The 24,927-nt window shown below is 44.0% G+C and overlaps 1 protein-coding gene across 1 annotated transcript; it reads left to right on the forward strand.

Annotated features, from left to right (window-relative positions):
* The first annotated feature begins 12,684 nt into the window (after positions 1 to 12,684).
* On the forward strand, positions 12,685 to 16,351 carry LOC133275400 (G-protein coupled receptor 55-like). Its single transcript, XM_061465369.1, has 3 exons — positions 12,685 to 12,914; positions 13,103 to 14,481; positions 15,140 to 16,351. Exon 3 carries the CDS (start codon positions 15,169 to 15,171, stop codon positions 16,084 to 16,086), a length of 918 nt encoding a protein of 305 aa, XP_061321353.1. The 5' UTR covers positions 12,685 to 12,914; positions 13,103 to 14,481; positions 15,140 to 15,168; the 3' UTR covers positions 16,087 to 16,351.
* The last annotated feature ends 8,576 nt before the right edge of the window (positions 16,352 to 24,927 follow it).

Genomic DNA, 24,927 nt, shown 5'->3' on the forward strand with positions numbered 1-24,927 from the left:
GTAGGTGGGAGCAAGAAGAAAACAAATCCAGAACTAAAACACACCTATATTTTTAAGGTTGGGAAACATCATTTTATAGACAGTATCATGTGAGGGAATCTGCGCTGCTTCTAAACATGTCATTGACATGAGTTTCTGTTGGCAAAAGAGCTATTTACTTTGGAATCACTCATAGGAACTGCTTGCCACATAATATCACTGCATGATCAGTTTTTGCAGTTCTGTTACCTCAGTAGTAGCTGGAAAGCTCCAGAGAGATAAAACGCATCCCTTCAGCATGGGTATGTCAAGTTCCCGCAAGCAATCTTCTGTTTATCTTGTTAACGTCAGGCCAATACACAGACTAAAACAAGCGTTAGCACTGAAACAAACCTCGACAGACTAAGAATAGCTGTATTTATATACTGTCTTTCATCTGAGGAAGTCAGAATGACTGAAGACAAGACACACAATCCTTCGCTGCACAGACTGCTCTCCATCTAGTGCTGGAAATACGAGAAGCAAAAAGGGTGACAAGCACTGGCTGAGCAGCCAGTGTAGCTCTGGTCCCATGAAGTGATCCTGTGTCCCTGGATTGGCACAGTTCATCACCTTTGGCCCTGTTTGAACTTTTTCTCTGATTTATTTAACTTTAAAATACGTACAAAATAAATCTTGGCAGCGCTCACTGCAGCATAGTGCATCACCAGAGTCAAATTCATGCTGCAACCATGGATTTTTAATTACCTTGTGTTTTAAATCGCTGCTATTTCTGCCTCACCAGCAGGTCATAGGGATGGCACTGCTTTCCCCAACACCCACTACTCCAAGATGAAGACTCATCTGTCCAGGAGTGAACTCAGCCACCACTGGACTGCACACACCAAGCTCGAACAGACCTGCAGTAAATCTGCTCTGGAGCATTAGGATGTCATCTACGTTGCCTGATCTATACCAACTGACATACTTTTCTCTAAAAATTAGCCCTCACCCAGTGGCTGGCACCTCCTCCACACCATGCCAGCTGCTTTTACATACACTGCCTGTGCTGAACAGTGCTTACTCATTTAAGCCACAACAGGCAGTGCTGTGGGGAGACAAGACATGCTTGCAGAACTTGTGGCAAGATGCAGGTGTCTTGAAGCAGCCATGGCCTGCCATTTATCTTCTCCTCACCCCACCTCACCACTTCTGCAAGTCCTCTTTTAGCCAGCATTTTGGGCCCCAGCCCTGGACCCTGTGGACAGCTTCCCATGGGTCAAGGAGCATCATCCCACAGGTATGAGAGATCCTACCCATGACAGCCCCTTTGCAGCCTGCTCCATAGCACCCAGAAGTGCTGCCAAAGGCAGGCTGCTGCTTGTGAGCTCTTAGGTTTGTGGGAGGTTTGAAAAATTAGTTGTTTTTCCCCCCATTTCCTGAAGTACAACAACTTCATGGACAGACAGATGTCCATGTTTAAAGAAAAAGTGGAAATCTGCTTTTCTTCTTCATTTTTAAGCCCCTAGTTACTGCTTCCATTTTCATATTTCCTGAGACATGGCAAACTACTCTTGTGAGTAAGAGATGTTGCTCCACAGTTAATCTTCTTTCCAATCAAAACTGCATTTACCTAGTTCAGTGCATGGGTAAAGGGCTGTTACAGTTCTGAAACTGCAAACAACAGCATTGATGGATATGATCACCACACCAAGATTGCACACCGCAAACTGTCCTCCTTTTAAAAAGAATGCAGCTTTAAGTAAACACAAGACATTCCAGATAAAGCTAATAGAAAGAGCAGAGAAAGGATGTAGGCTGTCTGGTTATGTGAGATACATATATATATATATGTATATATTACAGATATAGAGATAATTTATCTTTTGTACAATGTGCTAAAATGAGAGTAGGGTTTCATTTGGGCCCCCAAGAGCAGTGCCAGGGCTCAGTGTCACTTTTCGGTTCCCCAGAGGTCCTCTCAGAAGCTTTGTTTCTTAGCTGCATTTTACCACACAGTCTCCTGACTGAACTGCTCCAACCTCAAGCAAAGCGCCCTCTACTGCAATGTCAAATAAACTATAGAGGCTCCCTCAATAGTCACTGAAGAGCTTGTGACATCTCCAGTGAGCAATTCAGCTTTTTTAGGGTCTGGATTGCCCTCAACAAGAGTCACTCCATCCTCCTGCAGGACAGAAGGCTACTTGAACATTTGGGCTCTCAGATCACCTGTCTGTGTCCTCCACATCTGCTGGATCCTTGCATATCTATATGTTGCAGATGAAACCATACAGATGCTTATTAGGCATCTCTGCCACCCTAGTCACCTCATTACTGACAAAGATGCAGCCAGCAATTATTCCAGAAGCTAGCTGAGCTCTGGAAAGGAGACCATGCATGACTACCCTTGTAGGTTAATAGGAATTCAAACAGTCATTAGTATCTCTATTAAATTGACTAATTATCTGGTGTTATTGGGAAAAACGAAGATTCCAGTGTTTTGCTGAAACCTTCAATCCATTTATTTACTGAGTAAGCATAACTGTAATTTGTTTCCCCTTTCCTTGAGTATACTTTGGCTGGGGAATTTTCCTCAGTATTTCCTACAATCATACCAATGCCTGTGGAATATACCACTTCTTTTAATATGATCCTCATACCTCAGCTTTAATCTTCTACAGAGCACTGCCTTTTCTCTGCTTCCACTGCACTGCAGCATCTTAAGTGTGCTCAGCACATTACAGTTTCAGTAAAATCAGAGAACTCTGAACATCACCAGCTGTCTCTTTCTAACTTAACTGAAATCATACTGCAAAGCAGGGCCTGTGACACAATTGCCTTGAAACCATAGGAGATCACTCGACTGGTTTAAATATGACTGTGGTTCTTTTGGCTTTTTTCCATGTAACAACAAGCACTAAGCTCAATAAAGACAGTAAAATTATTACCAGGAAATAAAACCTTCAAAACCTGTTTCTCTTTAGGCTTTTGTAGTAAAAACACAAAGGAATCCTGAGAATTAAATCTTTTTTCTTAGAAGTAGACAGTGTGATTCATTTTGAGTCACAAACGTCCCTAAATGAATCTAAATCACATTTGCCTAATTTACAAAGAGAAACCTATTCTTTCTTCTATTTTGAATTCCACCACTGGAAATTCAGCTTGGGGAATTCAGCTGGATCATTGCTTAGTTACACATCCCCGTCAAACAAATTCTGTGCTGACTAAACTCCCTAGAAATCCATTTCACTGCTATTTTCTGGCAACACACAGACATAAGGAGGGACCAAAGCTGACGCTACAGCTAGAGCCTCACCAGCAAGGATGCTGACAATGTGAGAGAATGAGCACATGGCTCCCTTTCACGCTCATACTGGAGAGCAAACCCCTGCTCTCTCTTACACCATTATTCATTTAGAACACAGCCTAATGCTTCTAGTATCATCACTTGTGGGTTTCAGTCTAACTCAGTGGGAATTGCCCCTGTGTTGGCTCAATACTGCAGACAGGAGAAAAACAGAAGCAAAAAAGTCCTACCATCAATTAAAGTATTTCATAAGTGCACCAAGTACCAAGTCTATTATGTATAAAATGTGTCCAGGTAGCTCTTTAGAGACAGAATTTGCTATCACCACCTTCAGCAAACCAACCAGTGAGAATTCTCTCCTGTGAAAACCTGACAAGACTTAACCTTAGCTTGTAAACAGAGAACATAAATCATGCTCTGTCTCCCAGCATCCAGTAGGTGGGAATTAGCAGGGAGACATTTCCCTACTTTCAGCCTTCAGCTACACCTTGCTTCCAGACTTTTGCCCTTGAAACACCCTTGGTCATGCATCAATGGCTTGGTTTTATTGTCTCCTGCTTTTAAGCTGCTGTCTTTGACTTTCTGGTGCATTCTTCCTACAATTTGACCTTTGGACATATCAAGAGGTGTGACCAGCTAAATCTTTCATCCTGTTTGCAACCAGTGCACCCACTGATGAAAACTCTTTTCAATGGTAACACCAAATATTGTTTATTTTAAATGAATTAGAACTTCATGTGGCTGATAGCATTGCCAATCTCTGTCAATGCCAGAGTTAGCATCTGCACCATTAGTCTTGTCTTTGGGTCCCTGTTTTTCCAGTCATCACTGTTCCCTCAATTTGTTTGACTGGAAGGTGAAGAGTGCATCCACGAGCTTCAGTGTGATCTGTAAATGCCTAAAAAGCAGAGATAACATTAGCAGGAGGCATATCAGCAGAGGCCCTTGGTGCACACAGGGCCACAACAGTGATGCTCACAGCTGAGGCATAGTCCTTTTAAATATGCCTGCTAGTGCATCACATACAGGTGATGTCTGTCATCCATGACTCACCTGTATGGCCAGAAACCTCTCGAACAGCAGCTGTCATGAATGACAAAGTATTGATTTTTTTTTTTTTGTAAGTTTTTAAAGATTTCAGCTCCACTCTTTTCCCATGATGTGCTTGCATAGTTCTTTAACAGAAGCACAGCTGGGAGACAGCACTGAAGCAGGGGCATGTTGAAAGGCAGTCTCTAAAGGACAGCACACATAACACACACTTGCTGCATTTACAAGACCTGGCACAGAGCTTCAAATCAGTTGCTTTGCAAAGGTCAGTAACTCAGATGGTACACATATTATACAATATAAATAAACCACTGCTAGCTCCCTATCACAACAGACAGCCAATATACCAGCACACTGGTAGAGTGATTCGAGGAGCATTTTCAGTCTCTCAGCAGGTGCAGAGTTTCCTGTGGCACAAACACTGGCTAGCTATGCTCTTCCACCAGAAGTTCTTAACGTTTAAGTGGCTGTACCATGTAGAGTACCAAATACACCACAGTCCTCCAGGCCCTAAGGTAATACCAGTTATTCAAATTTTAACATTCCAGGCAATCTGTTTCTGTCCCTGAGCATGGCCTCAGCTGAAATGCAAACCCTCTTCCATTCCCAAGCCTTCCACACTTTTTAACCTTTACATTTCAGTTGTCAAAACTAGTTTGTTCCTGGATTGCTTAAATTGAAAGGCTCCTTACCAAACTTTGCAACTTTGCTTGTCCTCTCACCTCCACCTAAGGTAGGAAGGTATCCTCCAGGCTAGGGAAAAGAAAAGACATCCCTCCAGCACTCCCTGAGGAGCCACCCCCCTCTTACCCCACAGATATCCTCTGCCTTCCTCCACCTCATGTTGCCCACTGAGGGAGTTGCCTGGCCATGGGGCTCTTTCCCTTGCTTGACACTTGCTAGAAAGCCATGGCTGAGACTCTTCAGAGAATCTGCCCCAGATTTCCCTCAGCAGAGGGAAAAAGCTGCTTTTTCCTGTACACTGGAAAGCGTGCAATTGAGTCATATGTCTTCTCATTTGTGAGCTGGGAGTCCTGAATGTTGTGTGTACCTCAGGGTGGAAAATGTGGTGCTAAGTAAAAAGTGAAGAACGGAGGGTAATGAAGTAACTGCTGTGCAATGTGAAAACAACATGAGCACAAAAATGCTGCCTGGGTTTTCTTCTTGCTGGGATGTTTGCTGCAGAGCACTCTGACCCTTCTCAGTCACTCACACAGGTTTACCTTCGGCAGCATGATGCACCCTCGGTGTCTCCTGTGCCTTGGTATAGAAGATGGACCTATCTGAAATGTATTGAAATTAAATGGAACACCTGTAAGTAATGAAGATGACTTAAAACACAGCCCTTTACTACAAGCAGAGAGATATCTGAAGAGGGGATCACCCACCACCAAGCATGGCCCACCAGAAGGAAGGCACAAGGTGGCAATCTTTAGGCTCCCAGCACTGAGGCCCTGCCTGCTTTTCCTGCCCTTCTGTTGAATAGAAACTGGCCCCTGGACCCCTGACAAGCTGGAGGGGACTAAATACAAGCTGTGCTTCCTCCACAGCCATGCAGCACAGCAATGCACAACCTGGCTGTGAAAACTCAGCTGAATGCAAACCAAAACCCAGCACTCACATTCGCTCTGTGGTTCATCTGTACACAAAGTCCCACGGTCTAACTAGCATCAAGGTGACAAAAAGAAATGGTTTTACAGTGACATCACGCACTGCCTGTAAATCTCTGTCCTGCTGAGTAGTAGCTCTCTCTACCACGGGTCCTTTGGAGATTGGTGTGGAAGGTGCTGTTGAGCAAAAGAGTGGGAAGCCACATTTGTTTGTGAGGGGAAATACAATTAAATCAGCATGGATGGGTTTCCCCTCAATCCAGAATCAAAAGCAAGAGTTATCCTACACAAAACTGGTCAATATTTCTTAGTTTGATAAACCAGGTCAGTTTAAAAGAAGCTCCAGGAAGAGATTTGTCTGAAATGTGACGGGCTATGTATATGCTAATAAACCGCAGTTTTAGAAACTTTAGAAACTTGCAGTTTAGAAACTCATCTTAATATTGAATTTGACCTAAATTTCACAAGTTTATGAGATACAGAGGAACGGAAGAAACAACAGTCTGGATCCTGGAACAATTTACTTGGAAGAAGCAGGTGTCACCATTGCAAAAGTCTGCAAACATTGAACTATGGCAGGAATAATCTCGTAGTTAAAGAAAAAGGTATTCTAACAGTTTCTCCCCCTCCCCCTGTACTTCAGCTCACAAGCCTAACTGCTAAATAAGCATCAAAGCTACAGGCCTACTTAGTTTGGCTTCAGTGGTTGTGGTTATTTACAAAGAAATGCTCAAGACCAGAAAAATTTTATGCTAATATGTTTGAATAGTTGACTTCAGAGCTGCATACCAGGAAAACAACAGGAAAAGGATGTGGCCTGATAAATGCTCATAATAACTTCATCAGTGTCATATTTATTCTAATCAACTCAATTTCAGTAAGAATTAATAAGTGTGAGGAGTCTGAAACATAAGCATACCGCATTATAAAATAACCAGTTCAATAAGCTCCATTTTCAGGCAGGAAGACAGACATTTTTAAACTCACAGCAAATGCTGGTCACCAAAAGCCATTTAAACCTTTCACTGGAGGCACAGAAAATAGAGACAAAAGGCACAGAATAGTGCAGCCTCAGCCCTCTGAGGAAAGCAAGAGGTGGCTGGTGGAAAGAGGGAGGATGGCATGAAGGAAAGGGCAGGAGCAGAGGCTCTCCCTTCACTTGGTCGAAACCCAGGTTGTGGTGCCACAAAAGCTCCTTTCAATAGGAGCTACACATCTAACTATGCATACATACTATACCATATAGTTACATATACATAACAGAGTGCAAGTGGCATGAATCTCCCCCTGCCGTTATGCTGCAGGGCAGGAACACATTGCACACGCTTGCAGTGAGGACAGATGGAAAACATATAGAAAGCAAATTCAGCGGAATCCCCATGAAAAAGTGAAAAGGCCATCAAACCCCTTTCCTCTGTCTTTCTTCTGTCTCCTCTTGTGTCCTGCTTGTCCCCATGAATATGTGCAGACTGACAGCAAGCAGAGGCTACATTGCCCCTGTCTGCATCAGTCTCCTGCAGCTCTGGCTTAGAGAGAGCAAGCAGTAAGAAATTTGGCCTTACTGAACAACTAGAGGTACAAAAATGCATAATGAAAATATCAGCCTTTACTTGAAAACATGATCAAATCTCACCACTTCCACAGTGGGAAAAAAAAACCAAACAGAAAAGGAGAATGCAATTCTGTTAAATTGCATCTCTTCTCTCCAAGCCAAGAACTTAGTAGGATTCAAAGGAACAACAAACAGATGCAAAACAACAGGTATTGGGAAGAACTGCTTCCCTTAAATCATGTTATTTACAGGTTATTTCTTGAAACAATGCTTGAATCTTTCTCTCCACAAACCCTGCAGTGCAAGGGACTCAGAGGGTTAAACATGCCACTTGCTGAGTACTTTCCTGAACATGCTTCTAAGCTTGTTATGTGCTGAATGTGGTTCACCAAATGCTTTTCTAAGCAAAACTACTCTGTACATATTGCCCCACAAACATTAAACCACACATAGTCCTCATTTTGTGGGTAAACCAACTCTAAGGGTCAGTTTACACTATTAAACCATAGGGCTGCTCAGTGATCAGTCTCTTCGGGAACTTTAGACCACTGCTTTGGTTTACAACAAGCACTGGTGCCAGTCTGCAGGACAGGAACAAGCCAGTGACCACTGTTCAAACTCCCTTGCAGAGTCCTGGCCAGCATGTGCCAGGGTCCTTGCCTCCTGTCCCACATGTGCTGCAGAAGAGACCTTCCCTGCCCCATCCCATGAGGAGAAATCCTTCCATCAGCCTCAATGTCAGGCAATGGGAAGATGTCCACAAGTCATTAGCATCCAAGAGGGCAAACTGCATCCTGGGGTGCATCACAGTATAACCAGCTGGTTGAAAGAGGTGGTTATCCCTCTGTATTCAGCATTGGTGCAGCCTCACATTGAATACTGCATGTAGTGCTGGGCCTCTCCAATTAAGAAGGATGTGAAGGTCCTTGAATGCATTCAGAGGAGAAATGTCCTAACACAGAGCAGCTAAGGACTTTGGGCTTGTTTAGTTTGGAAGAAAGGAGGCTGAGGGGCAATCTTACTGCTCTGCACAGTTTCGTGAGGAAGGGAATTGGAGAGGGAGGTGCTGATCTCTTCTTCCTGGTATGCAACGAGAGGAGTGGTTCAAAACTGCACCAAGGGAGTCTTAGACTGGGCTTTAGAAAGCATTTTTTTACCTGGAGGGTGGTCAAACACTGGAACACACTTTCTAGAGAGGTGGTTGATGGTCCAAGACTGTCAGTGTTTAAAAGGCTTTTAGACAATGCCCTTAACAACATGCTTTGACTCGGCAGCTGGACTAGATGATCATTGTAGGTCCCTTCCAAATTAAATAGTCTAGCCTATTCCATCAGTCAAAAGCTTTAAAAGGGACTGGTGTTCAAAATAGGCCTGGAAATTCAGAGTTCCCTTTCTGCACCCAAATGTAATTATGGCACAGTAGCTCTTCTGAGAAGAGAGAGCAGGTCAGAAACCACCTCTTGCAGAGGTACCTAATGCTAAATGGCAACAGTGACAAAGAACACAAAGCTATTGGAAGTCTTCCTTTTCCTCTGCCTTAAATCTGAACGTGAAATGAATGAGGTACTGGACTTGCTTCTGCGTAAACTGTTAGCAACCAAAGCTTAAAAAGAAAAAAACAGCCTACTCAAAAAAATACTGTATCAAACGTAACCAAATTATAAATGTGTGAAAAGGAAACAAAAATGTGCAGACTAGGGTGAACTCAGATGTTTGCTGTCTTTCAAGAAGAAAGAAAGTCAAAAACTGTGATTCATCTGGCAACCTATCTCCTTTCTCTGTTAAGCAGTATTAACAGACAAACTACCTCTACTAAACACTGGAAAAGTAAAGTTGTAGCATCATACAGTTTGCGGGTGGTTTGGCTTGTTTTTAAAGGAAGCAGCAGTTAAATACTACAGTTCATAAATATCCAACTGGTTCCCTGAAATGCTAAAGATACATAGATAAAGCATTCTGGTTTTTTCAGCATAAAGATGCTAGAATTGCCTGCTAAACAGGTATGTGCATACCATGTTCAGTGCATGGCATGTATCTGTTAAGGCCTCAGTAGAAAAACAATGGGGCATGGGAACAGCAAAGTTTGGAACTTAAGGGAGCCTTAAGATCAAGCTTTCCTTATTTGCTAAGCTTCTTCTTGCTAGAAGCACTGTCAACAATAGGAATGCATTTTCTTAGTGCACTCTTCTCCTAAATATCCACTGCTGCCTCTGTCAGACAGGGTGTCATATTAGACACACTATTTCTCTGGCCTAAAACAACTCTTATATTCTTTAGTTCATTATTTTCTCACAATGACATGCAATGAACTTCCATCCCCTCCATGAGGGCTGCTGTAAGTACACCTAACCATTTCTCACAGACACACACTGGGCCCTTACACAGGCCCCAGAAACAAGGCAAAGAAAACTGACCTTTTCCATAAGAAGAAATAGAGCCTTGAGCCATGTGGGCTCTGATGAAGGTTCTCCTGGTCACCACAGGGTGCATACCAGAAGGATGCAGTTCCTCAACCGTACGAGCAGCCCTGTGAGCTCAAAATGCATCTAAGGGTCTTTTGGACTGGAGGTCCAGTTATGAGTTGAAGACCAGCATAGCTAGTAGTTTGAGTAGGGGAAAACATACAGAAATACCTTAAGAAGTGTCAAAATGACTCAGCCAAAAGGCTGGAAGGAGACACACAGAGTGATCTGCGTGTAAGGTCCCAGCCAGGGTGAACAAGTCACGCTTGAACAACTGCTTTGTGGAGTGGGAGAATAACTACAAGTGAAAGAGCTGAAACACAAGAGGCAGATCTCCACCAAGTTGTAGCTGTTGGGGCTGCAGCTTGAGAATCAGCAGAGTAAGGATGTAAGGGAATAAATGCCTGAATTGCCTGGGCCTTATTTCACAACATGGTAGAAGATTTAACAAAAGGAGTTCCTTTTGCATTTATTCACATTTCATTAGTCCTGGAGCACTGATAGAAGAACCTCCCACGCTGCTGACCTAGCCTCAGGGGTCCCATAGGAGCATTCCCAGCTGATTTCTCTGTGGAAGTGGAGATATATGTCTCAATAAATACTAGATCCCTTCAAAACTAAACATACCAGGGCTCAGAGAGAGAAATCAGCTCACCTGCTCTCCCAGGCAGAAGATTAAGCTCCTCCAGCATTGAAAGGACCATTCTCCACTGGGACACCCTTGGCACTGGTGCACAGTCAAGGATTGCTGGCACCTCTCTCTAACTGTAGGGTCCTTCAGAGGACACTAACCAGCATTGACAAGGCCATCGGCTGAGGTCAGACCAGTGTACTGGGATCTCAGCCTTATCAGGACCCCACACGCAGCAGAATAGCTCCACTTCAGTTGTTTGTGAGCTTTGGTCCTCTCTGCTTCTCACCATCACAGCTGTTTGCTCTCCCTTTTCTCACCTGTCCTGGGCTGTCAGGATGGTGGGTGGTGAAGACAACAACCTCTGCTGGTGGAGGCAGGTTATGGAATAAGCTGTCTGAGCTGCAGGAGAAGCTGTTCCTTCTGGTGACCCACCGCAGGGACGCCAGAGGGCTGAAGCCGCGTTTCTCATTTCCCCTGTAGCCACAAGATGGAGCATCACCATAACAAACAGCTCTCTAGAGCCACCAGATTTAAGTGACGGGATATTTCATCACAGTTGTGGCACACCCTGAGGCGCAGGCAGCCCTGGAGGGATGCTGCAATAGCCCAAGGCAAGTACTTGGCCCATGGGGGGCAGGAGCAAGCTCCCATAGCCTCTTAGCCCATGTCCCAAGTGAGATGCAGGGAGAAGTTGGCATTCCTGGGTGCCACTCAGCGAGGCTTCACAGCAGGACCAAGGAGTTCAGACATGCTGTCAGCCCCCCATGGCAACCTTAATCAAGCACACTCTAGCAGTAAAAGCTTCTCCAACACCTTCCCAAGGCTCCATACATTGCTCTACTGTGGCCATTACACTGCTCACTGGGTTTAATTTTCTCCTCTCCATCAGCCCTCAGCATCACCCTTTTTCACCGTGTGAAAGGAGAGGAGTCTTCACACCTTGTCTCAAGTGCATTTGTACCCCCTGCATGCCTTTCTGGCCATTCCTCCACAGATCCCTCCTTAAAAAATATCCCGAGGAAGTCTGCTGGAATAAAAAAGTGGAACAACCACTGTTGGTGGCTGGACTATGATGTGCCAACCTGGCATTGCTGCTTCCTCATCCTCCCCTTTCCAAAGCACCTTTCTCCAGATGCCTATCCACATGGGGCTTTGTGCAGCAAGCAGGCCCAAGGAGGCATGCTTCTGGTGAGGTGGGCAGCACTTAGGTAGCATAAGAGTATGAGTATCAAAGAGAAAATGAGAAAGAAGAGAATGCTCCAAGTGTGTGAGGTGGAAACCTTGAATGAGGAAGACAGAACATCCACTCCAAGCACTGGTGGCAGTATCAGAAGTGTAATCTAGCTGAGGAATGCAATGAAGTATTGTTCACTCAGACTTTCTATCATGTTTTTTTTTCCTTTGGGGGTGTTTCTTCTGTTTTTACTTAAGTAGAGTCATTTTGAATGAAATACCATGGGGAAACCCCAAGTACTATTTTTTTCTCTTATCTCCTATCCCCCACTGCTTTCACAGATGCACAGTTTGAATCCAGCCAATATAATCCTCAGGTTTCCTATCTATGGGCTATGCAGAGGACCAAGCAAAACTACCCCTCTGGCACTGCTTTCCCCCTTTGGTAAGAGACTGCAAACCCATGTGCAAGGTGGAAAGAAAAAGAAAGAATAAAAAAAAAAAGAGAAATTAAATCTTTTTTCTCCCTTCCTACCTAATCAAAATCAGCCCCTGACACAATTCATGGGCAAATGCCCTGTTCCCTAGGGGTATAAACACATTTTAGAGTAAACCCTGTCTTTTCTTTAAAATACCAACTGGAAATGAACATATCAGATCACCATTGAAAATCAATGACCTCTTTTACCCTTTTGGTATCATGAAAAGTAATGGAAACAATGACACCAATATCTTAGGATTTAGCTTAAAGCACATTTTAACAGCTTATACTACTCACAGATGTTACCGACAATCAATAAAACCATGTCTTGTAGAGGAAAAAAGACAAAGGTCTGTAAGGCCAGAATTTCCTTCTCTGTCACTGGATACTGTTTTGAATGGGTGACTCAGAGACACTAGTCCCACAAAGCATTTACATCCTTAAATGGGCTCTGCATGACATAATATGTACATATTGCGTGTATGCAGACCCAGCGTGGGGAGACAGCTGCCGTAATGGAAATACGTGATGAAACCAAAATCAGCAGCACTTTATGCTTCCTGGCATCCTGACAAGCCATTTGCATGCAGCTCACTCCACTGCCTCCAAAAAACAACACAAGGCTCAAGGATTCTACAAGCTGAGAAGGAAGAAAAGTCACCAAGCAGAGCTAAACACAACCCAAAGGTAAGATGGTGAGAGAGAATATTCTACTGTAGTAAAACCTTAACAGCTTTTCTCTTGCTACAAGAGCTGAAAATTAAATATATTTGTTATAACTTGTTCTGTTTATAGCATATCTACTATTCATTCTTAAGAATGAACAGAGCTACCCTTTTTGTTCATGCTTTAAAAGTTTTCTGCTTTGCTTACAGATCTACACAACAGACTCTGGTCTAAAATCCCTTTTTATCATAAGTAGATTTTTCTCAGGTAAAAATCTTGCTGTGAAGTTGAAATCCTATTTCTCTGTAATGGGTTCCCTCTCAGTATTAGACTCAAAGTGTTTCATTTGATGCAGGGGACTCAGCAGAGCAGCGTATTGGGCAGTGTCTCTGCCCAGGTCACCAGTGGAACCCCTCATCTGCCGTGGGACACAACCCAGCTCACAACAAACTCCCCAGCCCCGTGGCTGCAGGAGGGTTGAACTCCCAGGCAGTGAACGACCTGCAGCATAACAAGGTACTTCTCCCCTCCAGCCTCTCAGATCCCCAAGTGCTTCACAAACTCATGCTTTGCTTTTCTATTTGGTGAGGGGAAATGCATTCTTTCCCCTCCAACCAGCCTCAGTCGCCCCCAGATGGCAGCAGAGCAGGTACTGCTGTCAGAGTTGCTGCTGCACTGAGCCATGTCCCCCCATGCCTTATAGGCAGTGGTGCTCTGCTGGAGGAGGCTTTACACAGCCAGCAGCATTGCCAGCTGCAGGGACCTGAATAAAACCTGTACCTGCTACAGCAGTGGATGGAGCCCTGCATCTGACCCCACTAGAGGGATGCTTTCCTGCACCCATAGCCCTGCCAGCACCCCATTCTCCTCATCAGGCTGGGTTTCTACCCTTGGTTTTCTCACTTCTGCAATGTAAACAAGTATCTTACAGAATCGTTTACCTGGCACCAGTGTGTCCTCAAGAAGCAAACAGCCAACCTGCTCTGTCTTCCTAACAGTAACTGCTAGGTTTTAAGAAATAATTATATTTCTTTTTTTGCTGATGCTAATCCCCCTCAAATCACTGTGCAGGAGAGCTTACCTCGGAAATACTCAGGGAGCAACTTGATCTGCAGAACAGGAACTTTGATTGCACATTTGAAAACAGGTTCACAAGTCTGAAATGAAACAGCACCAAGATCATTAACTCATATAGGAAAGTCACTAGGTGGAAGTAATAACAATTAGAGAGCAGCAGATCAAATGTAATTCCTGCGTGCTGACAGAAAGATCTCTGAAAGGCTTTATTTACAGGTTACATTTGCTGTGACGGAAGTGGCTGGAAGAAAGGACCAGCTAGTCCTGTGCATTTGCATTTTAAGTGATTCCGGCTGATTCCAGCATTGCAGAAACCAATGAGAGCCTTCCCGGTCCTTATCATGAGAGTTTCAAGGCAGAATCAAACCGGCACCCTTCCTCTAAAGAAGATTACTCCATGACCCCTCCTCATAGGGTGCCTACCTCAACATTTTTAGTTCCCTCTTTGCGGAGGAGAAACGAGCTGTCTTCTGCAAATCCTGTGTCTGCAGACACAACTTCATCTGCTGTGGTAAGTCTGGCTGCTTTAGACAAAACCTTGGGTTCTTAAATCTCATTCTGCTTGTAAAGATTTGACCCCTTCTAAAAATAGCCTGCTTGAAACTTCCTGCCTGCTGCTTTTAGCAAGTTTGTCAGAAGGGACAGAGGTAATCACAGCCAGTGGTGGTTCGAGAGGGTGCAGAATGCCCATGACCATTTGGGATCTTCACATTAATAAATATGCAGGACCCTTCATGCTTTTGATTCCCCAAAATCTATTATAATAGCTTGATTCAGGAAACCCAATCCAACTAATTGCTTCTATCCCCATAATCCAAGTAACCCTAAAATCAGGGGCTGCTTCCCCAGCTTTGCAAAGAGATTGCAACACTCCAAGGGGATGCTGCAGTCAAACCTATATTCTGCCTAGCCTAAATTATAGGGCAGCACAGTTTGGGGTAACAGTGCCAGTGACCTCAGAAATCCTTGCTTCTCCTTGAGGCACAATCTTGCCCCAAGATCCCTTGGCAATGATAAGCTCTGTGTTACTGGCAGCTGCAATTCAGCACACAGCAGTCCAAGAGGAAAAAACATCTCTATGGACACAAAGACCTCATTTGCCTTTGTACCGTGTCTTAAATGTGATTTTTATCCTTCTTTGTGGTGAAGGTGATTTTCTTCTCTTCCAGCTGGAGAATACCTCTTCATACCTGGAGATATGAATGAGACCCGTGCCAACAGCAACATCAGCAGTATCAGTGCTACTGTGGAACTGTTCCAGCTCATCATGTACACCCCCATATTCACCCTGGGATTGCTGTTCAATGTGATGGCTCTGTCGTTCCTGCTTTTTAAGGTTAAAAAGCTGTCAGAGTCTACAGTCTACATGGTAGCCCTTATTTTCCTGGATACTTTGCTGCTGTTTACTCTTCCTTTTAAAATTATTTCCTACCACCTTCAGGACCGGTGGAACTTGGGATCTGTGTTTTGCTCCACCTTGGAGAGTCTTTACTTTGTAAACATGTATGGCAGCATCCTCATTTCCCTCTGCATCTGTGTAGACCGGTACATTGCCATCCGGCACCCTTTCACAGCTTCCACCCTGCGATCCATCAAGAAAGCTGCTGTGGTCTGTGCTATCATCTGCCTGGGCACCTCAGCTGGGACAGTCTCTACTTTCCAGCTGCATGGAAAGGGCCACAACATCTCATCCTGCTTCCATAACTTCTCCAAGAGCACATGGGAAAATGCAGGTCTGTTCAGCGCCTTGGAGGCCACCTTCTTCGGCAGCATGGCAACCATGACCTTCTGCACTGCTCAGACCGTCAGGTGCCTGAGAAAGCACAGAAAACCAGATAACCCCCAAACACACACCACGAGGGCAGAGACGATAGTGGTGACAAACCTTGTGGCATTTCTGGTCTGCTTCACACCTTACCACGTGGCATACTTCCTGTACTTCTTGGTGAAGAATAACATCATTCACACCAGGTTTCAGCAGGTGCTACGAGACATCCTTCAGGTCACCCTTTGCTGGGCAAACCTGAATTGCTGTCTTGATGGGACATGTTATTATTTTGTTTTAAAGGAGTCAATGGAAGACCCATTGCAAAACACTGTATACAGAGTCACGTGAAAGCCGCGATCCATATGCTGCATGTTAGTTACTTGCAATCATTTGTCTGAGGTTTTCATGGGAAGTTCAGGGTCCTGAACTGCTTATGTAAGCAATTTATTTTAAATATTAAAATCTGAAAATAGTCCATAAGAAACAGAACTAAGTCCGTTCCCAGGGGATTGCTCTTAACTTGTTTTTGTTTCCTTCCATAATGTTTTGTGTTAGCATTTACGGGTAAAAAGAAATGGAATTACTGCTACAAATGATGATGCGTGTCTTTTTAGATGTGATTCCTCTTTACTTTGTATAAAACCAAAACAAATATTCACTTACACGGGGTAGGATCTTTCAGCCTCCCTGTCTACACTGCACCTGCAAACCTTCTTCAGGACTTCAGCCACTACAGACTTGGGCTGCTGAGAAACAGCGACTTGGAGGTAAAAAGCTTCAAAACTAAATTCTGTTGTCCCCCTGCCCTGATCATTTATGCTCATTCTCACACCTCAGGTTTAGATTTGCACATGTGATTTGGAGAAATAAAATGATTGTAACTTTAAATCCAAAGGCAGCTTTAGGTTATGTGGGCACAGCAAGATCTCCATGACATTCCTCCACTTACTCTGCAAGGTGCAGCGCTTGTTTTAGTGACAGGTCATGCGCACATTGCACTTCTAACTAATGCTGCCACTAGCTCAAGTCCTTGGATAGCTCAGATTAACTATCCCGGTTCCAGGCTTCCTCACCAGCTCCTCTCCTACTCACAGGTTTTTCACGTATCTGTTCCTTCCTTCTTGGTTACAAACTTAGTTTCATAAACAGAGCCAAAGCAAACAAGAACATGAAATGAAAAGCCCAATGTAGTAGCAAATACGTGATTCTGAAGGAACAACCCCCACCTTACTGATGATTAAGAAGAGCCCTGATCCCTAAAGCAGCAGCCAGCAACACAGGATCCCAGGGTGAAAGCAACCTTTCAAACCTTGGAGCAAGCTGAGCACTAGCACTTCCCAAATAAACAAGGCAATAAAAATTAATCCACCAGCAGGAGCCTAACGTGCCAGTCAGTTACTTCTTAACAGTGCTTATAGGCGTCTAGATAAACTGAATGACAACATGCATCCAGCCTGGAGAAAGGCAGCTCGCTGCTCAGGGTCACCCCAATTGCTGCCTTTTTCCTGAGTGATGAGTATGACGACAACTGAAGCAGTTAGATTTCATAGTCATGTTGAGCTGGATCCCTGCAATGCCTCTCGTAGGCAGGGAAACTAATCCCAGCCTTTGAACTGTCTTACCTCTGTACGCTTTGGAGAAGGGTAACACACAAACTGTGCACTGATTTCTTCCCCAAGCAGGTGACTGCATTTGGAGACTCCAGCTCTTCAAAGTGAAATTTTCTAAGTTGTTACTTCTATGCATGAGATTGTACCAAACAAGTCCAGCTGCTGAGGAGGCAAACACTAACCAAACATAGATATAAGTGTGTGCTGCTGTTTACAGAGCTGTTTTAGTGTTCAGACAATGAACCTTGCTTCTGAGGTTATAAGGCCTGTGCATTTCAACTAATGTTCCACTCATATTCAAGTGCATGAAAATAAAACCCACCAGGGTATTCCAGCAAGAATTCTCTCTCCATATCAATTGCCATTTCCATTTGCTCCCTCAGAATATCTAACTTCTCTGCTCACAGATACTGAATCCTCATCACACCCTTGCTTATAACTTATCTCTTAACTAACTACATTCTATCAATAAACACCAGGGTTTTACCACTGAGACTTCAGGTCCTTTTGGAAGCAGAGTTAACAAAAAAATACAAGAAATGCAGAAGATTTCTTTTACTTCTCAAATCAGGGGGCAATGCCAAGAGGTTCTCCACTTATATGATAATGCCTGAACATAAGTAACAGGGATTTTGTCACTACCTCTAGAGGCAGAAAATGCCAAAGTACGAGAGAAAACTGATCTCAGTTGCTACTCTACAGTCTGTGGTATGTCCATTAGTTTTACCAGTGTGTCTTTGGGCTTACACTGCTATAATTGAGACTAGAAGCTCGCCTAAAGTTTTGGTTTTCCTCTGTTGCTCAGCTTTCTTTCACTCCTATTTTTAAGGATGTATGTTCTTTCTTACTTGTTTCCCTGCTGTCCTTGATTCCAGGATCATACAGTAACTTGCACTGTCATTTCATTTAGAGTTCTGAATTTAGGAATTCAGGGGTTCTTGGCTACCTACTTCAGCAATAACAGGTATGCTGATCAACTTAAACATAGCTGTATTTGTATAAGGGACAAGTTAAAGTCATTTCTTTTTCTCTCAAACTTCCCCCCTATGTTTTTCTAGTGTTTCAGGCCATTGATTTTTCTAGAAGCAAACAGGCTGGGATGTGGAAAGGCTGTACCCTGCCTGTAAAAAGGGTACAGCCAGACACCATCTGAGCTCCCTGCCTCTACACACGACTCACAGTACCTCTGCCAGCTATAACTAAGCACTAATGGTCAAAGGCAACATTTTCTACTCATGTTCTCTGCTGTATCTTACTGCTTCACAGCCTCTGAAAATTCACTTTCCAGGCCAAATCTGGTGTGGTCCAATCCCTGCTTTGCTCAGGTGGGTAGCTATAACAGCTCTTTCTTTTGTAGGGCTTTATATCCAGATCATGATACTCGGTATCTAGTGAGACCACAGCCATTTCTGTTTTCACCAAAAGAATATTAAAGACAGAGTGCTAAGAAAGAAAAGGAGAAAAATAAATTTGAAAATCTACAATCTAAAGTCATCACAGGCTTTCTGTATTACAGGTCCGGATCAATAAAGAAAGCAAAACCAAGGATTTGTTTAGAAATCATTCACCCCTAAGAACTGAGAACTCATTCCTAACACATTCTGTTCTCCACTAAAAATCACTAGTTTACTGTGTAAGAATGAGAATGGGGGTTAGAGAGCTGTTATGGAGCACTTTTTCCACATATATGTGTTTTTGCATTTGGATTGTGAAAGGGAAAGAGTTTAAACCAACACTGAAAGCCTAGCTGTGAAACTTAAACTTAGGTCTCCACTAACTGTGTATATCTGTCCTTTGCTTTCCACATTTCTGTTCTTCTGGTACAGCTATTATCTTGTGTTTCAGGCTCAAGAAGTATCTGTTTGGATTGGGAAGGGACAAGGTTTAAGAGAAAACATCACTGATGATATTGGCATATAAGCACAGAAATCCCAATCAAAAAAAAGAAAGAATCGGCACAGGCACCAGGAATGCAGTACTTCCTACAGATTTCACTGTTGCCTTTAATGTTTTATGAGAGATATTCACATACAATGAATGGAACAAAATATTTACCATGAGCAATGCCACATAGTAAATATGATTGTCAGTGATAATGAGAAAAACCTCAGAAAAGCAAGTCTCAAGGTAAAAGTAAAGGCTTTTACAGAAATCCTCATATGCATATACTCCTCTCAAAGCGTTTTCAGCATTTCTATTGCCACTAGAGAGGATTAGAACTGTCCTTTGTTTTCTCTGCAGAAAGACAGTGCCATGAGCTAAAGATGAATTTATAGCACTCCAGATGCTAGGAAGAAGCCTTCTGAGAAAACTTGCACAGACAAGAAGTGTGAAATAGTTAATTTTGGTGTGACAGTGGAGTACTACAGACAGGCACATACAGAAAACACACCCCAGCTCTCTTCACAGTTATTTCCCCACAGAGCAAAGCTGTTTGTATGCTCTTTTCATCTGTTACATTTCCTAGCGGTATGAGATCAAAGTCTTATAAACAAGTAAAAATGTTCTAAGTGACACAATAAGGTGATGGAGCATTTCCATTGCTGACCTGGGTGTGACAGAGACACATAGAGCCCTGAATGTGCCCAGTTCTGGTGGGAGGATACTCTGACTCACAGGCTCAACCTGTGCATTTTGCTCCTAGATTTGCAACAGGCCATGTAAAGCTACAATGCAATCAAGTGCCCCCGGTCACCTTACTCAGCCCTGTCTTCACAGAATAGCTAGGGTTGGAAAGGACCTTAAGACCATCTAGTTCCACCCCCCCTGCCATCCTCCCTTCCCCTTTCACATGCCTCTATCTTCAGCTTTCTGAAGGCACTGAAATCTCTAGAAAAGCAATCTCTTCTTACTGAGAAACTTCTACCATAGCAACCAATTCCGATGAAACACTGTCTTTAGCTACCAAGAAAGGGAAAGGACACCTATAACCCCCTTCATTTTATCTCTATTCTTCTCGTTTTGATTTTTATACACTCTTACTCCATGAGAATGACATTTACAACATCATCTAATGTGATATAAAAGATTGCTGCTAGATACTGATACAACCAAAAACCGATGAGGAATCAGAAGTATTTCCCAGGAAAGTAAGCTGAATCAGTGCCATTTACAGACACCAAAGGATGTAGAAACTCACGTCTGCTGTGTGTTACTGATTCCTACTAATCCTTATCTCTATTCCAAGACAAGTATTAAACTGAGATCACAGTTGAGAGCAAGTATCAGCAGTTTAGAGTTATAAACACTGTGAGGCAATTGTTGATCTAATACTAAGCATTACAAACCCAGGAAATCCAGTTTAGATTACACTCTAGCACACCAGCACAATCCCAACCATTCCCTGTAAAGTACTAACCTTGTGACTACAAGTAAGGCCACCTCCCAGAGACTAGCATTTAACCTGCTCCCACCTGGCCAGCCATAGGATCTGAGACAATGGACGCTGTCTGCAGAGACAGACAGTATTTGTAACCTACTGTGTGCTATAATGGGAAGACAAAATACAACCCTGTACACAGTAGTAAGTATTACTGAGACCTTTAATGGTCCTTTCCTTTTACAACACAGAGGTAAGAATTGTATGTTCCCTCATTTTGTAACAAACGGGCAGGAATTAAGCAGTACCACTGAGTCTTATCCTAGATTTAATTTCTGGACATAATCATACTGTTCACATGGTTATTATACTTGATTCTGTTGAAGTTGTGGGTTATTGCTCTCTCAAGTTAGCCTGTGTCACTTGCCTTGGGATGCCTACATACACCACATACACTTATCACAGAACATCTTTAGAAGACATGCCAAATCTCTCACCCACTTTTGGGCAATCAAAGAACTCACCCTGCGGGTAGACGTACCCAGTCTAACTTTTAGTCTATCAGGTTGGTGCCTAACTTGCACAACACAGCAGCCAGACTCCCATACTGAAAACTATTTTGTTTACATCAGATAAAAGGCTTGTATTTCCAGAACTCCACTTATTTTCAACATCATTCTGAGCCACATTAGTCTTACAATCCAGCTCCTGCCTCATGTTTACATGTCCTTCAAAAACAGATGCAAACAGAACCCCATACGTCACAATCTCTCTTACCAAAGTTTGGGCAAAACTACTCAGGGTACAAATTATCATCTGCTAGGACAAATACAAGATGTCAAAGCAGCAAAGCTTGCTGGTCATTCTGACAGGGAGCCGAGAGGAAGGAAGCACTTCACTGGTCAGTTCAAGAACACCTAGAAAACTGTTGCAACATTTTGACCGGCAATGAAACCAGCACATAGTATGCATTCCCCAAATTCAAGGAGATGAAGACATGGCACAAGAAGCCTGTTGCAGGTAACACACCAGCCACGGAGCAGAGCTGTGTTGGAAGAGGCCCACTGGAGCAAAGGGCAGTGGATCACGGGAAAACCCACAGCATCGGGGGAAGAAATGGGGTTCAAACATGGCTGGGAACAGCACATGCAAATTTCAGTTCTTGAACAGCTACCTTTGCCCTTGAGGACCCTGTCAGAAAGGTAGATCACCCATGTAACTGGTATTTTCTGTATTACTGCACCCCACTCTCCATTACAACCACATTCGCTCAACTTCTGCTGCATACTTAATCAACCCGAAGTTAGAAACCCTTTTCTATAGCACAATGAGTTGCTGTGGAAATGAGCCCAGTACCTCAGAGGATTAGAGTCTGAAGGGTCTGATTTAATTGCACTGCCTGGACAGACCCAGACTCCAGTGGTCAATGTCCAAATGAGGAATGAGTAATAGGGATGGATCAGCTCTTGAGAAAAAAAAAAAGTCCCATTTTCATGCAAACAGCATTCGCTAGGAACAACAATGAAGGAGAAATAAAGAAAAGTCAGAAACAAAGCCACAGAATCCTTCTTGGGCTGAAGGTTTTTCAAGAGGCATCAGCTGCTCTTTAAACTGTAAACAACGTTTCAGAGCTTGTTTAGATTTGTTTTTTGCATCCCTAGGTGGGAGTTGGTAGATGCAACCAAAAGCAAGTGTCCGATTTGCTTTTAGTTTCTTTTTGTCACTTGGCTCCTATTCACACCCTTAGATGGGAGTAATTTCCAACATCTGTTCCAAACTCTTAAAGGAGAAAGAAACTTTAAGAAAGAAAGAATAAGAAAAGGAGGAAAGAAAAACACAGCAAAAAGAAAAGTGGTGGCAAATGGTGGCAGCTTTCCTCGGCAGGTGCTGGCTGTGAAAAGTTCCTTTGGGAAATCCTGGCATCAGCATCCCTCAACCCAGTGCCAGCAAAGGCTGGTGGTGGGAGACGACAGAGAGCTAGCAAGCAGTGGGCAGCAGTCATAATGCCTGCAGCAGAAGCAGGAGGATATTTAAGGTGTTATGCAAAGCAAGGGGGAAAACTCCAGCCTTACACTGCCACAGAGGGAAAACGCCAAGAAAAGGTGTATACAGTGACAAGCTTTTTGAATAAATCCTGTTTTGCATGTATGCCTCTCAATGGCTATTTTTCCACGGTTTATTTTTACATCAGAGCACAGCAAGAGCAAGTCACATCCAACACTCACATGGGGAAGAGCTCACTGCTGCCCAGTGTCAGTCACCAACCATGCCAGCTACTTCCTTCTTTTACCACAGTTGTTAAGATGACAAAAGCAATGGCAGATGACAAAGAGATACCATCCCTTGTGGCATGGCACTTTGCCTGCCCTTCCTCCTCCAGCCACTCTCCACACAGCTGGTTTAGTTTGTTTAACCCCCCCAAAAGAACGCTTTCCGAAACACACCACCACATTTGGGATTTCATCTCCAAGATCATCTCCTGAGGATCTTGGTTTTGCCATGGCCCCTGACAGGAGACCAAGGGACAGGGAGGACAAGCCCAGCTGTGGGCAGACTGTGCCTCAACACTGCAGCCTCAGGGTTTCTATTAAACAGGGACAGCAAAGGATTTAACTTCTTCCGTCTCAAAGCCACTTGCCGAATTCAATGCCAGTTTCTGTCAGGAAAGCAGCGTTACTTTTATAAGTTTCCCGCAATCAGTGGAGATTTAGCACAGACACGCTCAGCTCCGGTGACAGAACGCTGCCCACCGGGCCACCTTTCTGTGAGAAACCAATGTGGTTTTGACATTTAACTACTTCTTTCAGCTTCCCCCACTTACTTCATGCTTGGGTGAGTGCCAGGACGTTAACGCAAGCGAGTATAAAACCAAACGTGAGCAGGATCGATGTGCAGGGCACACAGGCAAAGTCGGCAGCTGCTCCTTCCCTCAGCGCTGCCACCGTTATCCACCACCCTGGTACACCAGTGTGCCGGCTGAGGTGAGTGGTGTCCAGCACTGTTACAAGATGGCGGTCATTTGATGGGCTAATTACATGCTCGTTAATGGAAGCAGCCCCGCACAGGCACTGAGCAGCCCTCAGCCCAGCTTGCTGCCCGGGAAGTGCAAGCATTAGGAGGTATTAATTGATTTCATGGCTTCTGCGAACAGCCCGACATGGAGATGCCCTTTCAGTGGTCATAGCATGAAAACAGCCAAGCATTTACTGTTAATGGGGGCAAAAAGTGAACTGACAATGGAAAGACCCAAGTCTCTACAAGCACAAAGCACTACTCGGATAGAGGAGGTGTTTCAGAAACAGCTACACCAGATGAATTCAAATTGTCAGGGAGATGGATAGCAAATATTTACCTTTCAGTGTGATTAAACAACTTCATCAAAAGTGCTGAATGAAAGCAAAGTGCATTTCCTCTGCAAAGCTCATTACTGCGTTGACATGGCTTCCTCTCCCCACTTAGCGTTCCAACCAGCCAGCTCGATATTTGGCACCTGCTGTCATAAAGGCAACGAGGCTTGACTCTTGTTTGCTCATGCATTTCACGGGCTAACACTAAAATACTGGGGCAGGAAGAAAGGAAAAGCATTTATATCCATGACACCTTAACTGAATCTGTTCTTTAAAAGCTGTTAGAAAGCTCAGAGATGACCCAAAACCTGCCTCGTGTTTCAGAGAGGCCCAAGCTACACTGCAACTGTCTGCATGGTTGTAGACGTCATTTCCCTTGGCGAGCTGGATGAGTATCGGGATTTAACACTGCTTTTCCAAATACTGGAAATGCCTCTCGAGGCACTTGAATCAGGCGACTCTTTCCCCATTGCTCAGCAACGCAAGAGAGAAGCCCCTCCTGGCAGTGCAGGGACCTGGATGTGTTCAACTGAACACAGCAAAGTGGCTAAAATAGGGCAGGAAACGGAATATGTTGAACTGGCTCTCATTTCCTTCCCAGGCCCTGGGCTCAGGCAGGAATGCGACTGACAGCTGTGACCTCCTAAACCCAAAATATAACTAAGCTCCTGATAAAGACCTACTTGAGGGCTGTCACTGCAACTGGCAGCCAAGGCACAGGGGCTTCGGATGAGGCTGTGCTAATTCCCACCCAGCACAACAAACACAACTCTGCACCAATATGGCTGCAATTCCCCTGTGGCCACCCAAGCACGTCCAGGGCCAACCACTTTTGCCCTGATGTATGAGACAGTTTCACAACAACCTTGCCCACAAAGGGAACCCCAATATGGTTAAAAGGGGAGTTATGACA

Source organism: Pezoporus flaviventris, unplaced genomic scaffold (genome assembly GCF_033815535.1).
Source record: "Pezoporus flaviventris isolate CSIRO_AGI_PZ_B2104156 unplaced genomic scaffold, CSIRO_AGI_Pfla_v1 ptg000040l, whole genome shotgun sequence".
In the NCBI taxonomy this organism is placed as follows: domain Eukaryota; kingdom Metazoa; phylum Chordata; class Aves; order Psittaciformes; family Psittacidae; genus Pezoporus; species Pezoporus flaviventris.

Excerpts from the sequence above, each read along its gene's own strand:
- LOC133275400 (XM_061465369.1), top strand. The coding sequence starts at position 15,169 with ATGAATGAGACCCGTGCCAACAGCAACATCAGCAGTATCAGTGCTACT.